This window comes from Lotus japonicus, chromosome 4 (genome assembly GCF_012489685.1).
Source record: "Lotus japonicus ecotype B-129 chromosome 4, LjGifu_v1.2".
Taxonomy (NCBI): Eukaryota; Viridiplantae; Streptophyta; class Magnoliopsida; order Fabales; family Fabaceae; genus Lotus; species Lotus japonicus.
The window spans coordinates 10,761,020-10,775,899 of record NC_080044.1 but is presented as its reverse complement, the minus strand read 5'-3'; the positions used below and the strand labels follow the sequence as shown (position 1 = coordinate 10,775,899).

The window sequence follows — 14,880 nt, the reverse complement described above, 5'->3', positions numbered from 1 at the left end:
TTTATTCATAATAGACTGACAATACTAAGATGATGTGTTTTAAATGTTACCCACAATAACAATAATAATATTGTGCATGTCTAATCTTAAATAAATTTACAATTGAAGTACTTTGATCATTTATTAATGCTTAATGTGTGCATTTCTTTTTCTTTTTTCGAAATTAACTAAAACTAACGATATTTTATTAATGAAAATGGTAGTCTAAAACACCCTGTGAAAAAACTCACTAGTACATTTAGAAAATCACACAATCTAGCGTACATGTAACTCCTTGTAATGTATTTTACAAGAACAAATTATACTCATAATATATGGTTTTTACTTGTAATATAAGTTCTTTTCTAAAAGAAAATAAAAACGACACATGTAAAACTATCACACGATTACATGATAAAGTAATACTTAGGTAAATAACTAACAAACTAAGGATTTTGGTTCAAACATGCAGAAACCTTCATTTTTTATATAGAGGTTTGTTCAACCTGCATTTCATCTGATTTTTTTCTATACTCTTCCCAGGGAACATTCAATATCATTTTTATGTCATTTTCATCTTCCCTTGTAACATTCGCGGTCAATTCTATCTCTACTTCCATGTCTTTAGCTGAAGAAGAAGTTTCTCCCATCTTACTAGGTTCACCTAGGTCCTGCGAGGAAAAAAAAAACAAAGGACAACAACATTAACTCTAGCTACTTCCACATAGCACAAGGCTTACTTTTGAATATAGAGTATATACAATATATACTTCTTCTTTGAATGTTAAGTATAATCTATGGTCATCTTTAGAAACGTTTGCTGGAATATTTGTCCTTGATTTTCGAGTAGCTCCATAAAGAACAAATTGAGTTACTTCGACCTTCGATCTCAATTTCTTTTTGGCTGGCAGGTGTTCAAAGGTCTGCAAAAAAAAAAAAAATTAGTTACCCACTTATGCCATCAAACGTATTCAACCGTTTGTCTGAATTACCCCATAGGCTTATAACTTCATTCTATGCAGACAAGTTATTTAAGCAAAAAATAGGTCTATTTCTAATCTCATTTTTCTTAAACACTATTGTTTCACCTAAGATAAATTTATTTAGCCTCATTGGATTTTCTAGACTACCTCTTGAATTTTTTGGATAAATAATTTTTTTATAAGAAACAATTTTCAAACAAAATATATAAAAATTTCTACATTGATATTTTTTCTAGAAATCATTTAGAGTGATATCTTACAAAGTCTCCAGTTCCACTTCCCCTTATCCTGAATTCAACATTCCAATGTTGCGATCTTTCAATAAATGTAAATTTGTGAGCATAATTTTCCCCGGTAAATTCTTTCTTGATATGTGCTGATAGGAGTCTCTGCAAATTCACCACAATGTATCAGATAGATGCTAAATTATTAATCAATAATGATACTTAAACACACAAATAGTGTAAACATCCAATAAACACTGCAATTTTCACTCTAGATATGTACCGCTTCTATCATATATCACATATTAAATGTTAGTTCATTTGTTATAAAGTGTTAGCACGGTTTAGTTAAATTTTGTTTAGGTCCATTTATGCATTTCTTAGTGATTACTTAGAATAATGATGCTAGAGTTTAATATCTTATGTAGATGTTTAACTTGCAACTTTTCCTCTTCTCTATTTATTACTACAAATAAAGAAGTTTGTAAGTTCTTGTTCAAGAATCATCATAAAATAAAATGTTTAGATTTCAAAAATAGTTTATTTCCTATATTTTCTACTACTACACTTCAGATGCTTCAACAAATTTGTTACAAGAGCTCAAATTCAGTAACATGGATGCATCAAATTCAAATTATACTTTCTCATATGAAACAAGCCAAATGGAGACCATCTTTCTTTTCCAAGGATCTATGGGGTATGTTTGAGGAAGGATATGAAGAGCACCCACAGTAAAAACCAACATACTGGATTGATGTCAAAGAGAAAAACAGCAAGGAGAATGTGAAGAAAAATGCTACAACATTGAGAATTGTCCATCAAGGAGTAAGCAAAGTCTTTTAACCTAGAATATTTGGCATAAAAAACCGAAGTGGCTTGGGAACACTAAAGACAAAATTTCAAGGATCAGCAAATGTGATTACTAACAAGTTGCATTACTTGTGGAGTTAATTTTACAATCTCACAATGAAAGAAGGTGGTCGAAAAATCAATCAAATTAAAAGTTGTGGAGTAAATGTATCTGAAAAGATTCTATGGAGTACTCCTAAAAAAATTGAACAAGTTGTTGTTATTGAAGAAACAAATTATCTCTCAAAGCTCACTCAATATGAAACCATGGGGTATTTAGAAGCTCATGAATTGAGGATGAACAAATATAACAACCAACATTTGGAGTAGACATTTCAAGCAAGGAAAAAATTCAAAATTTTTAGATCATAAAAAGATGAAAGAGGGAGTCCATTTCATTGAAATCATTCCAATAGAGGTCGGGTGGCAAAAATTTAAAAGCAACGGAAAAGGTAAATGAAGAAAAATATGCATAGCAGCAAAGACCTTATGGTAACTATAATTCTTCCTTCTTTATCTGTAATAAATTTGGTCATTTATCCAAGGTTGTCACTGTAGATGCACTAGGAGCAAAATTCCTAATCATTTTAATAGTGATTCTTAGCATAAAGAAAAAAGGGGAAGATGATGACAACAAAAAATTCCATTAATTATAAAGCACAAGATGAAGCAAATAAGTGATTCCTACCTATGTCTCATGATGTAAAATATTGTGAGAAATTATATTTAGATAGTGGTTACAACTATCATGTAACTAGGGCCATAATGTGTTTGAAGATTTGGATGAAATTTTTTCATCTCAGGTTGCATATTGTCTTTGTCCATTTATGTGTTTCTCAATGGTTACAAGTATCATGATGCTAGAGCTTCTTGTCTTTTATGTAGATGCTTAAATTGAATCATTTCTTCTTCGCTATTCACTTCTATAACTAGAGAAGTTTTAAGTTCTGGTTCAAGAAACATTAGAAAATAAAAATTTCAAATTACAAAAATAGTTTTTTTCCTATATTTTCCCCTATGACACTTTCGCCGCTCCAACATAACATCTGTTAATTCTCTCTACTCTTCTTTTTCTCACTCTGTATGCCTACACTACGTAAATGTCTACAATTCATTTTCCATTATTATTTATTTTCACACTTTCAATCAAACAATGGAACAAGAAAGTAGCATAGAGAAGTGTGATATCAAGACATGTTTAAGGACTAAAAGCTACTAACTCACCAAGTACATATCAATGTCAAAGTTATCCTCATAACATATAGCTGGAAGTTCAAAGCATAATGAAAGTTCACCAGCAAACTCAGTGGTATGTGGTTTTCCTCTTTTTGGCGCACCCTGTGAACAACTCCATTACATGTAAGTCATATAGATTTATAAGTCAAATTAGTCATGAGAATCAGAGACTAATTTGACCATTAACCTTATTTTTTTGAAAGTTAAGAGATATATAAAAATATAGATAAAGTTGAGAATAACCCTTGTCAACATAGGTACAATAACCGAGGCAACAAAACGCTAGCAAAAACCTTTAAAATGATAAATATAATTAATTAAATGAGAAAAAAAATTCACTTAATATTTTTCATCATTGATTTATATTCTCTATACAATGCACAATATTAAAATCAAAAGGAAAATAATTTGTAGACATTGGCATAGTGTAGACATATTCCAACAAATACTCAGATTGACAAATGGAAAGAAGAGAAAGATAAATTTCGTGATATATGTAAGAAGAGATAAATAGAAAATTAAGGTATATGTTTGGTGTCTGCACAGTTTGTATGTCCAAGTTTCAATAATGAGACTAAAATTACTTCCACACACCCGAGAATTTTGAGAATAAATATATTTACCTTGTTTTGTGCAGAATCAAGTGAAGCAGCATTGCCCTCATTCCATATCACCATAGCTAATGCATGCTTTGAATCTTTTTTGGCAGCTAATGCTCTGAGTTCTTTCATGGTGTCCTAGTTACAGAGATGAGTGAAATTTTATGAATTTAGACCCAATTCAAAGGTTATAGACTAATCTTAGGAAAATTTCGATTGCTCACCTTCAATTGTTGATTTAGGGCACGGTCAATTTCCTGCAGCAAACCAAGATCCACTACAGATTTCAGTGGTTGTACTACTGATAGTGCTAGCCTCTCCATCTTACAGGGCTGGTTTGATTCTTGAATTTTTGGGTTTGTAGTTTCCTCTACCACACTAACACTGATTTAGGTGCTTTATGCGTATTGGAATTCACAATTTTATAACTCCTTTAGTTTTTTTAAGAATTAATTTTCAATTTTAGAAAAATTAAATTTATTTCTTAATACATTTAATAATATAAAAATATTTATTTTCTATATTCTAGTCAAACTTTATTTCCTTCAATTTTGAAAAAGAAAATCCATCAATGGTAAAGTAAACTACCCATTTAATGTCTAGCTCAGAATTTATCTATAAGCCTATTGTATTTTTCAAAAATTTATTATTTTTATTTTCATTTATTACATACATATCCACCTATTCAATCTTAAATTTATTAAATAAACGTTTTTTATTAGTTGTTTAATCAATGAAAAAATATATTTTATGTAATATCATTATTAATATTTTATTAAATAAACATTAGACTTATGAATATTCTTAGAAAATACTTATGAATTTTTGAAGGATTTAATTTATACATACTAATAGTGCTAAGAGTTTTACACATGCATCTAGTCACACTTCTCAAATTTTCTTTGAATATAATTTTAAATTCAAATATCACATGACATATTGATGGATTCTGGTTGAATGAATTGTAATTAAACTCTACCTTTTAATCACCGGTAGACCAGGGTTCAAATTATATGTATTTAATTTCCTTTAATTAAGTAAAGTCAAGATTATAATTGACCCTTCTAGAAAATATTTGTGGTCAGATGAAAAATAGTAATATTTTTCAGTTACCACTAAAAAAATATTTTATTAAATAAGGAGATCATTTACTTTTGTATTTTATAAATATTTAATTTCATATTTGGGAAAACTAAATTTACTACAAAATAAGATATTTTAAAAAGGGTATAAATTTGATTTTTATTTTCTAGTCAAAGTATCTTTTTAAATAAATACACATGCATTAAATGTCTAGTCCTCAATACATTTTTATGTGTTTTTTTACCAATTTTTATTTTTATTTTTATTTATTGTATGTATCTACTTGGGAGTGTAAACTGTTCAGTTCGAGGAATTGTTAAAACTTACTGTAATTTTGAGGATTATTTGTTCATTTGTTCACTCATGTGTTGTACGTGTTGCTTTGTTGTGAGGGAAGTGAACAACCAGAATTTACTTGCTGCAAGTTCTCCATATTCAGTCCACAGTCCACTACCAATACCTTGAGCAATTGAACCAAATATAATTTTTCCTTGAATATCGTGTTTAGAAACAGAAGTTCCATCATTTGAGCTCGTTTGATTTGAAATTGCAGCATAGTGATGGGCTGGAAATGAATTACCACCGGTTGATTTCCCTTCATCACTGTCTTCCTCACTTCCTCTGTTCCTCATTGTGCCGCTTCGCAAAAGCGCTTTTTGCCCCCCCCAAACGCTGCCTGCTAACGTAAGCTTTTGGAATAATTGATTACTTTTGACAAATGGTAACCTTTAATCCTTCTACCATAACTTCTAGGAGTCAGCATATGCATCTGGAATTTTTCTACGAGGATAGTTACTGAGGGAAATGAAACTGTATGCCCCTGTCCCATGAACTCGGATATCTTGAAAATGATAAAAGAAAGGAAGATAGGTATTTAAGATAGTTAACCAAACTGTCACTATCTACTATTGATATTGATAATTATTAAATAGTTGTCGTTTATTTAACTTGTAAAAAGTCATAATTTCAGCAGTGCCAAAAATTCACGTTATACATTTTAGTATTATCTGATTTGGTTTTATAGAGAAAAAATATTCACAACAAAACAAGAAGACTCCATCATCCATTTAAATTACGCTCAAATGACTGTTTTTTTTATAGGCATTAACTTTTGTTGCATTTAGTTTGAGTACTACACAAAGAAAATGATAAATGTTTATTACCATTAACGCTTAACTAAGCTATGTAGGAAAGCGTAATCTGAATCACTACGGGTGACCAGCAACTGCATGGAGCTTCATTAGATTGTCCTAGTCCGGTGGTTCCCAGCCTCCCACTCATTTAGTTCATGATATTTGCAGTAAGAATTTCGCTGTTGCATTTGCATTGATCTTGGGGTTAAAAATATGGTGGCAACAGACTTGATGATGCCATTCATCTCAAAACTTGTATGGGTAGCAGAAATAATAATTACGAGAACAATAGATTGTTGTTTGTGAGTTGAAGACTCGCAGTTTGGCAGAAAAATATTTATAAAGGTTCTGCTAATTAGGAATCGGCAGTCTCCACTCTCAACTCATCTCTGCCTCGTTTATAAAGCTAAAGGAAATTGGTTCCTCAAAGTGTTGCACTCTGACAATTTTATCTCTGGAACAAGGAAATACCTCCTATGGTTCCTGACCGTACATTATCAGTCTTGTTAGATTCTATGGTCCGGATAAAAAGTAAGTGAAGTTAAATCCATGTATTAACTTGACCGACACTATACACAATCAAGGACCACAAGGGCATTTCCTTCTTCTAGGGAGAGTATTTCCTTCTTTTAGGAATGAACTCACCAGCGCCGAACACTTTCAAGGGACCAATTTAACCATTTACTCAAAGCTGAAGGCATGCAGACTTCCATTGCATGTTGAAAGCAACATTTGTTCTACTAACCCTCTCCCAAACACACTGGACATAATTAAGAACAATCATAGTTTTGCTGCGGGATATGCTTTCACATGAATAGGGTTCCCTCAAATCCATCCCACACTCTCACACCCGCAAATGAAATTATGCAAATGCATAGCTAACATCCCAACTCCTGAAATCCCTTAGTAAGTAGCAACTTTTATCAAAGATCAATATGAACAACAAGAATACAGGGGATAGCTGATTGGCTCTCTTCTTAGTTCTTAGGCTCGTTGCACCTAATGGAACTTATCCCGTGTTTTTTCTAAGCTCCAATAAATCCACTTTAGTCCATATCGAAAGAGGCTCTAACTACTTAGCTTCTTCTATTACACTAAGAAATTCAGAGGATCCTGTTCATAAAAAAAGGACCTGCAGAGGATCCTCCACAATCAAAGGAATCCAGGGGAATTGGATTCAAAGCAATAATGAAAAGGCGAGCAAAAACAGCTTATAGAACAAGCATACATTTGAACACCCACAAAATTTCTTTTATAAATAGGAACTTAAGCAACAATAACTGCACATCTACTAGTCTGCAAGTGCCATGAAGATAGCCAACTAGTCAATAAGAACATAAAATCACGCAATCAAATGGAGCAAACGATTCTCAAGAAACAGGAACTGAACATCTATATCACTGTTGGTTCCTCAACGGTAGCTACTCAAAGGGTCAGCAGCTTTTCCAGATCTGGCATCAGTCCATGCTTTCGCAATTGTTTTCTTCATTTCCTCATCTCCTTCCTCATACATATTCTGTGTTCCATTACATGCACAATAGAAGTCAGATTGAATGCGCATGCATAAGACGGATACAAAGTAGCTTCAACTAACTAAAGATAAAACAGAAAGTCTAACCTTCATCAAGTCCATGATTCCTGCCATTGGGTCTTTCTCTTTATCCAGGTTCGGCTTCAGCTGTAACATCAACAGAAAAATTACTACATTATCACAATGATTGATAGGGAAAGACGCTGTCGTCTAATTCAGTATTTAGTACCTTCTCTTCTTTGAAGTGCAAATCTAGCCAGTTTGCTTTGGAAGCCTTCACCAATGTGATGATTACCCTTGTAGGCTTGACCAGAACTTTACATTTCTCTGGTACAATCTCCTTGTGCAATTTTGATATTGCAAATCGATAGTTCTTCCCTTGAATATCATGGAACTTCAAATCCAATGAGCTTGGCTTAAGCTCAGATGCAATCTTACTCTCATCAACTCCCTCCAGTGACACATATATCTGCATACAACAGAAACAGTCATCAGGAAAAATTTGCAGCTATTGACAAAAAAACACCGTCTAGGCATAGGTCTTAGCCTAATTGTCATTGTTTAGGTTGTTGAAAATAAGATAAAATAAAATTTAACATATAGTATACCCCATTATGTCAAATACATTTATGTCTTCCTTCTATCCAAGGAATATGAGATGATCAACTAATTATCTACTACAGTTTTTACCAAAAAGAAAAGAACCTTTGTTGTTTCACATCCCAAAAAGAAAAGAACCTTTGTTGTTTCATAAAATAACCAAACAATTTCATTCCACTAATTTTAGGGACTATATCCTACCATCAAATGCTAAGTAATAAGAATGAGTTCTAATACATTCACACTCCACTTTCTCTTCTATCTCATTTTCCAATCACTTTCTCTTCCTATTTCTCACTTATTTTCCTATCACATCACATATCATATAACTCATTTCTCTTCCTACTTAATTGCTACTCCAAGTGTGATTGGATTTGGTGTATGACGAACCATTTTTCCCATCAGAATACCCCCAAGTGATGCGATATGTGGAATGTTTATTTTGTAAGTGCTTAATTCCATCATTCAGTTTCACAGGTGACTAATTTAGCTTGTGGATTATTGTGAGTCTATAGAAAATGAATATCCATACATACCCCCACCAAAGATACGATACCGCGACTATATAATTCAAAACACAAACCCTATGAGCTGATTATTAATGTAAAACAGAACAACCCCAAATTCAAATTCATGTAGATAACACAAACTAATTTAAACTACATCTATTTCTCAACCATTGCAAATATGTCAAAAATTGAATTACATGCTCATTAGTCATTACCTTAACTTTTTCATTGTCCTGATCCCAACTGAATGATGCAAGTGGAGAATAGCTCAGAGCAACTGTAGGTGACACCTTAGTCCCCGTTGCAATTGGGGCTGGAATCTGTGCTGCCCGTGCAGAAGATGACTCTGATGATAACTGCAAAAACAAAAACAAATCAAACAACAATACCCACTTAGCAATCATGCAAAAACGATTGCAAAATTGAATCAAATTTTGGGAAATGAGAAAACCTTCTCCAAGTTGCGAATCTCAGAGGAGAGAAGAGAGAGGGTTCGAGGTCGTTTGGCGATGGAGTGAAGGTGACGAAGCTCATCCAAATCCAATGCAAATTCCTCCGCCATTTTTTCACCGAATTGAAGCGAGGCGATGATGATAGTGATGCACCTGTGTAGTGTCGCTTGGAAAATGCTAGAAGAAGCTGCTAGAAAACTATCCACGTTACATATATTAAGGGGTAATTTGGGGTTCTTGCTATTTCTTCATTATTAGGGTTTTCCCACTATTACCCATTAGAGAAGATTCTAGAGAGAAAAAAGAACATGCCACATTGCCACACCTAGACTCTAAATTTATTTGGTACATTTACATCATGTTTGGGAGAGGTTATTTGAGCTTATATGATAGCAACACACTTGTGTAGGGAGAACTTACGCAAACAGTTAATGACCTACCATAAGCTGTTTTGAGCTTATTTTCATAAGCTACCCAGGAAATTAAAACTTATGAAAAAGAGTTTATGCTTATATAAAACGGGCATCAAGGGGTGCAAAGTATAGTTTGCAATGACTTATCAAACATCATAAGGGTAGATTTTAGTGATTTTCATACATTTTAGAAATGCCCTTTATTCCTTTAGATAAGGGATACAAAACCCAATGAATTTTTCGGTTCTGAATGAGCGAGATTGAATCTTTCCTTTGTATCTTCCAAGTCAAAACCTTCACTATTTCATCTCTTTTGGAGACTATTTCAACGTGGAAGCAGATGTATAACTTTGTGTACGTAGCAGAGATATGGAGAGAGAAATGTCTTCTTACAAATATTCTGATGTTCCCTCGAGCTACACGAATGTATATGAATTTGTACGCAAGCATAAAAGATGTTACCCATGAAACGCGAATAATCTAGAATTTCGCGATAGTCTAGAACCGCAAAGGGAGTGTCAAACTGAAGTTGAGAATGGACAAGAACCACATTTGGAGAAGGAAGACAAATCCCTCCTAGATTTGAATATGGAACCTCTTCAGGTGCATTGATATAGAGGAAGTCTTAGGATCATTATGAAGAAATATAATTGATTTTAATGAAATAACTCCCAAAAGCATGGTAACAAAGAAATAACCACCTAAAGCTCAAATGGGGCTGTAGAGGCATAACGAAACAACAAATTTGGGAGGACAAAAAACAGTCCTCCTTGCCTCCCTCTAATTCACAAACTACTCTATCATCTAATCGATATTCTTGTAAAGACATATTGAAACATGTTCAAGTATATAAGATATCATCACTCAACCACATAGATAATGGTGTATATATGTAACCCCAAATAAGGTAAAAAAAATCTTGACATCATACCTAATCATATACTCATTTAATGGAAAACTAAAAAAAAAAGACATTAACCAATGTTCAATTGCGGAAAATTTTCTTTAATCACCTTTCACAAGATTTTCCATACATTTAAAAACCATATTCCATGCTAAAGAGTTGATCAATGAGAGAACATCAATATGATGCATTAAAGCGTACATCATAACAATCATAGTAAATCACATCATACAGAAAAAGAAAGATAAATCTTCAATGCTTTCCCCTCTCTCCTTCTACTTTCTCATGTACCGGAAATCACGACTATGCCACTTAAGGAACATGATCGTGGCCAATTAAAAGTCAGCCACGTGCAATCTTGAGGTTGAGCAAGACCATGCTTCTTCTTCATCTCGAGTCATATTTTGGAGAGTAAAAAAACATCCCGTGACAGGGTTATGTAGCAATGAAGCCACATCATCCAGCATAATAGTCATCTCCCCGAACGACATAGGAAAATATGACGTCTAAGGATGCCATCTCTCCACAAATGCCAACAACATGGCCTTATCCACCGACGGTAGATTGCATGTCATCAAAGTATCATGACCGGCCACTTTAACCCTTCCCTTTATGTATTTGTCAAATTACTTTGGTTCATTCTCGGAAGCAATCCCATGATTTTAAGTTTTCAATATATCCCAACATGTATCTTTTGCATTGATGTAAGACTTCCAAACTTGATTGGCCACATGTGTCTTGTAACTCTTCAGTAAATCCGAATTAAAAGGCCCCCTCATAAAGTAAACTACATCTCATCGACATCCTCATCCTCTTCGTCATTATCATTCTCATCATCATCTTCTTCCTAATGATCTTATCATCATCATCATCATCATCATCATCATTATCCCCACCCTCGTTATCATCATCATCTTCCAGATCATCATCATCAATTCTAGCCTCACGCATATCATCCTCCTCCTCAGCATCATTTACAATGCGAGGAACTTGTTCAGGTTCAGGGTCAAAAACTGCTTGAGATGCACGGGATTCTTGACGCCTTTTATGTTCCAATGCCGTCGGATGACGTCTGCTCATGAGAGCTTTAAGTGGGTGGTTGATATTTTTGTCCTTGTCATTTTTGTATCAAAATTGAAATGATTCAAAAATGATACGTTGGGATTCCCTCAGGACACTGAGCAAACACACTTTTAGGTGCGTAGGTAATGCACTTTAAATCGATAAGTGATAGAAACCCGTTTTGCAAATATGCTGAAAACAATGTAATAAGAACTCAGAAAGTAATGATTGATTAATTATTCCATAAAAGACTGGAAATTACAGAGATGGAGTAGGATCCCAAATCTGACATAGAGCTAAGCTCCTATAGGAAGCTCACAGCTTCCTATTCATCTCTATTCTCACACTAGATTCCAGAATACCCTCTCAACCTCACTCTCTTTCCTTATATCATAAAACGGTTACAACCAATCTGCATTCCTAACTGTGGGCCTACTCTCTATTCTCCTGACTTCCCATTCTGCCCCTTCTGGAATATATTTTCCATTCCCTTGGTCCCACAGACTCATGATGGACTAATGCAACATTTGGGCCTGCTAATGGGTTAAGGGTCCTAACAATAAGTTAACACACTTTAAAGTGTTATGTTAACGCACTTTAAAGTTCAAAAAAATACAAAAGTCGAGGGAAATAAAGGCATACATAAAACAACGACATAAACGGGTATGGGCGGCCAACAACGGCGGTGGATGGCGAACACTACGTTGGTGGTTGCGCTGGGGACTCCGCTGGGGGATGCGTTGGAAGAGAAACGAGAATGGAAAAATCATGAAAAAGGAAAGGTAGAAGAAGAAGAAGAAGGATATGAAAATGAGGGAGTTTGAAATGAAATAGGGTGGTGGTTGGTTTAGAGGGAAAACTTGAAATGAAAGTGGGGTGGTAGGTGGTTTGGAGAAGTTATCTTTAAAAAGGGTATTTTATACTTTGCGCACTTTAAAGGGTGGTTTGAATAGACGTCGCGGTGGTGAGAATATCAATTACCAAAACTCTATATGAGACATATAAAAAGTAAATAAAAACAAATAAAAAGGAAAACTCTAAAATACCCTTGATCATCACTAGTAACTAATATGAACTCAACTAGAGTTAACAAGAAAATTGTAAGTTTGAAGAATATATAAGATTATTATTGTTAATGTTTAAAACTTTTCCTCAAGTTGGGATTAATTATTAGATTTAAATATATGAGAAATTGAAAGTTTTACCATTAGTAATAAATATTATGAATAATATAAAAGATTATTAGTAATTAATTAATTTTTTATTAATGAGAGTTAATTTTACTTTTTCTTATTATTATTATCATTTATTGTTTTAAATTTTTTCTCATGATTAATAATGAATAATAGAAAGGTTATTGATAACTAATTAATATTGCTATTAATGTATTGGTCAAGTCAAGTTTTCCAATTGATATTGTTTCATCAATTAGTGAAATATGATGATACACAATAATTGACCCACTGAAGAAAATAATATTTATTGAGATCAAATATTACAAAAGTTGGGTTTTTCCTTATGAAAGGTTTTCCTGTGATTTCACAAATCCAATGGATTTATATAACTTTTAAACAAGTCCCACATCGGTAAGCGTAGAGTAACCTTCTGTCCAAATCATTTATAAAATGGGAGTTTAGATTGAAAGAAAATTACACCAAACGAAGAAAAAAAAACTTTATTGTGATGGGAGAAATCCTCTTAAAGGGTAAGGGAAAGGGTAAATGTAATAAGGAATGTGAAGAGTGTAAGTTCGTGCTAGTAGTTTCTTGTCACCTTTTTTTTCTTTAGTTATTTTGTAAGTTTTTTACCACCGTTTTCATTTGTGTCTTATTGAATTTGTTTTCATTCTTAGAAAAACTTCATTATTATTTGTACCTGGTTTTGAACATCTTATGAAAACCTCATTATTATTTCATTTTGTTACTGTTAACCACTAATTTGTTTTGTGATCTTTAGTTGGATTTTTCTTCAAATATATATCACCAACTTAATTATTATTTATTTCTAAATCACTTTCAGCAGAACTTTCATCTCATTCAGATATGTACAAGTTGACGTTTAACTACTTTGTGCCAATGATATCATGATTAATCGAGAATACAAAATACGTCACCATGTGGTATGACCATATATAGAACAAGCCTTATTATATTTACTATTTAGATATAAAATGATGTTTCATATTAAGTTTCGGCGCATAGCTAAAGTTTTTCAGCATGACATTTTCTAGGTAGACGAAGCTATACATACTCTTTTTAGAAGAAATTTTTATAATCTTAGATTGTTTTCTCATAAAGGACCACAAACTATATGCACTCACTTTGAAAATGGAGACATATCAAGTTTCAACCTTTGTCAGCCTTGTCCTTTTGTTTGCACATTGACATATGAGGGACATTTTAAAATTATATCATTATCTGGCGAATTAATACAACATGAAAGTGGTGGAACACTGAGCCAATCTGGTGGCATGAGAATTCTTTAGCAAGTCCAGATATACTTGTTGTAGGTCGTGCATTAGATCGGTTTAGTGTCCGGACTTGCTACAGCAAGTCTATCTGGACTTGCTAAAGAATGTTCATCCCACCAGATCGCCTCACTGTTCCACCACTATCATGTTGTATTAATCCGCCAGATAATGACATAATTTCAAAATGTCCCTCATATGTCAATGTGCAAACAAAAGGACTAGGCTGACAAAGGTTGAAACTTGATATAAGTCCCTTTGCAAACTGAGTGCATATAGCTCTGGGTGCTTTTTGAGAAAATAGCTCTAAGATTATAAAAACTTCTTTTAACAAGAGTTTTTATAGCTTCGTCCACGTAGAAGAGGTCATGTTGAAAAAATTTCGATATGCGTTGAAACTTAATATGAAACATCATTGTATATCTAAATAGTAAATAGAATAAGACTTGTTATTTATATGGTCATACCACATGTGATGTATTTTTGATTCTGGATTAATCACCATGTCATTGACACAAAGTAGATACACATCAACTTTTACATCTCCGAATGAGATGATATTTCTGCTGCAAGTGATTTGGAAATAAATAATAATTAAGTTGGTGAGAGATATTTGAAGAATTATCCAACTGAATTGAAAAATGGGTTTAAAAGTAACTAAATGAAATAATAATGAAATTTTCCAAAGATGTTCAGAACAAGGTAGAAATAGTAACCAAAGAAAAGACGGCTAGAAACTTACAGAATAACTTAAGAAAATAAAGGTTATAAGAAACATTTAGCAGAAAATTACGATCTTCAAATTCCTTCCCTTACTCTTTAAGGGGATTCCTTCCCTCACTCTTTAAGGGGATCT

General features: G+C 33.1%; 1 protein-coding gene across 1 annotated transcript; it reads right to left on the bottom strand.

The window, feature by feature from the left end:
• Nucleotides 1-7,315: 7,315 nt before the first annotated feature.
• LOC130715583 (uncharacterized) lies at nucleotides 7,316-9,376 on the bottom strand. Its single transcript, XM_057565702.1, has 5 exons — nucleotides 9,178-9,376; nucleotides 8,942-9,082; nucleotides 7,847-8,086; nucleotides 7,705-7,764; nucleotides 7,316-7,602 (listed from the first exon to the last, which is right to left on the bottom strand). Exons 1-5 carry the CDS (start codon nucleotides 9,286-9,288, stop codon nucleotides 7,498-7,500), a joined length of 657 nt encoding a protein of 218 aa, XP_057421685.1. The 5' UTR covers nucleotides 9,289-9,376; the 3' UTR covers nucleotides 7,316-7,497.
• Between the last annotated feature and the right edge of the window lie 5,504 nt (nucleotides 9,377-14,880).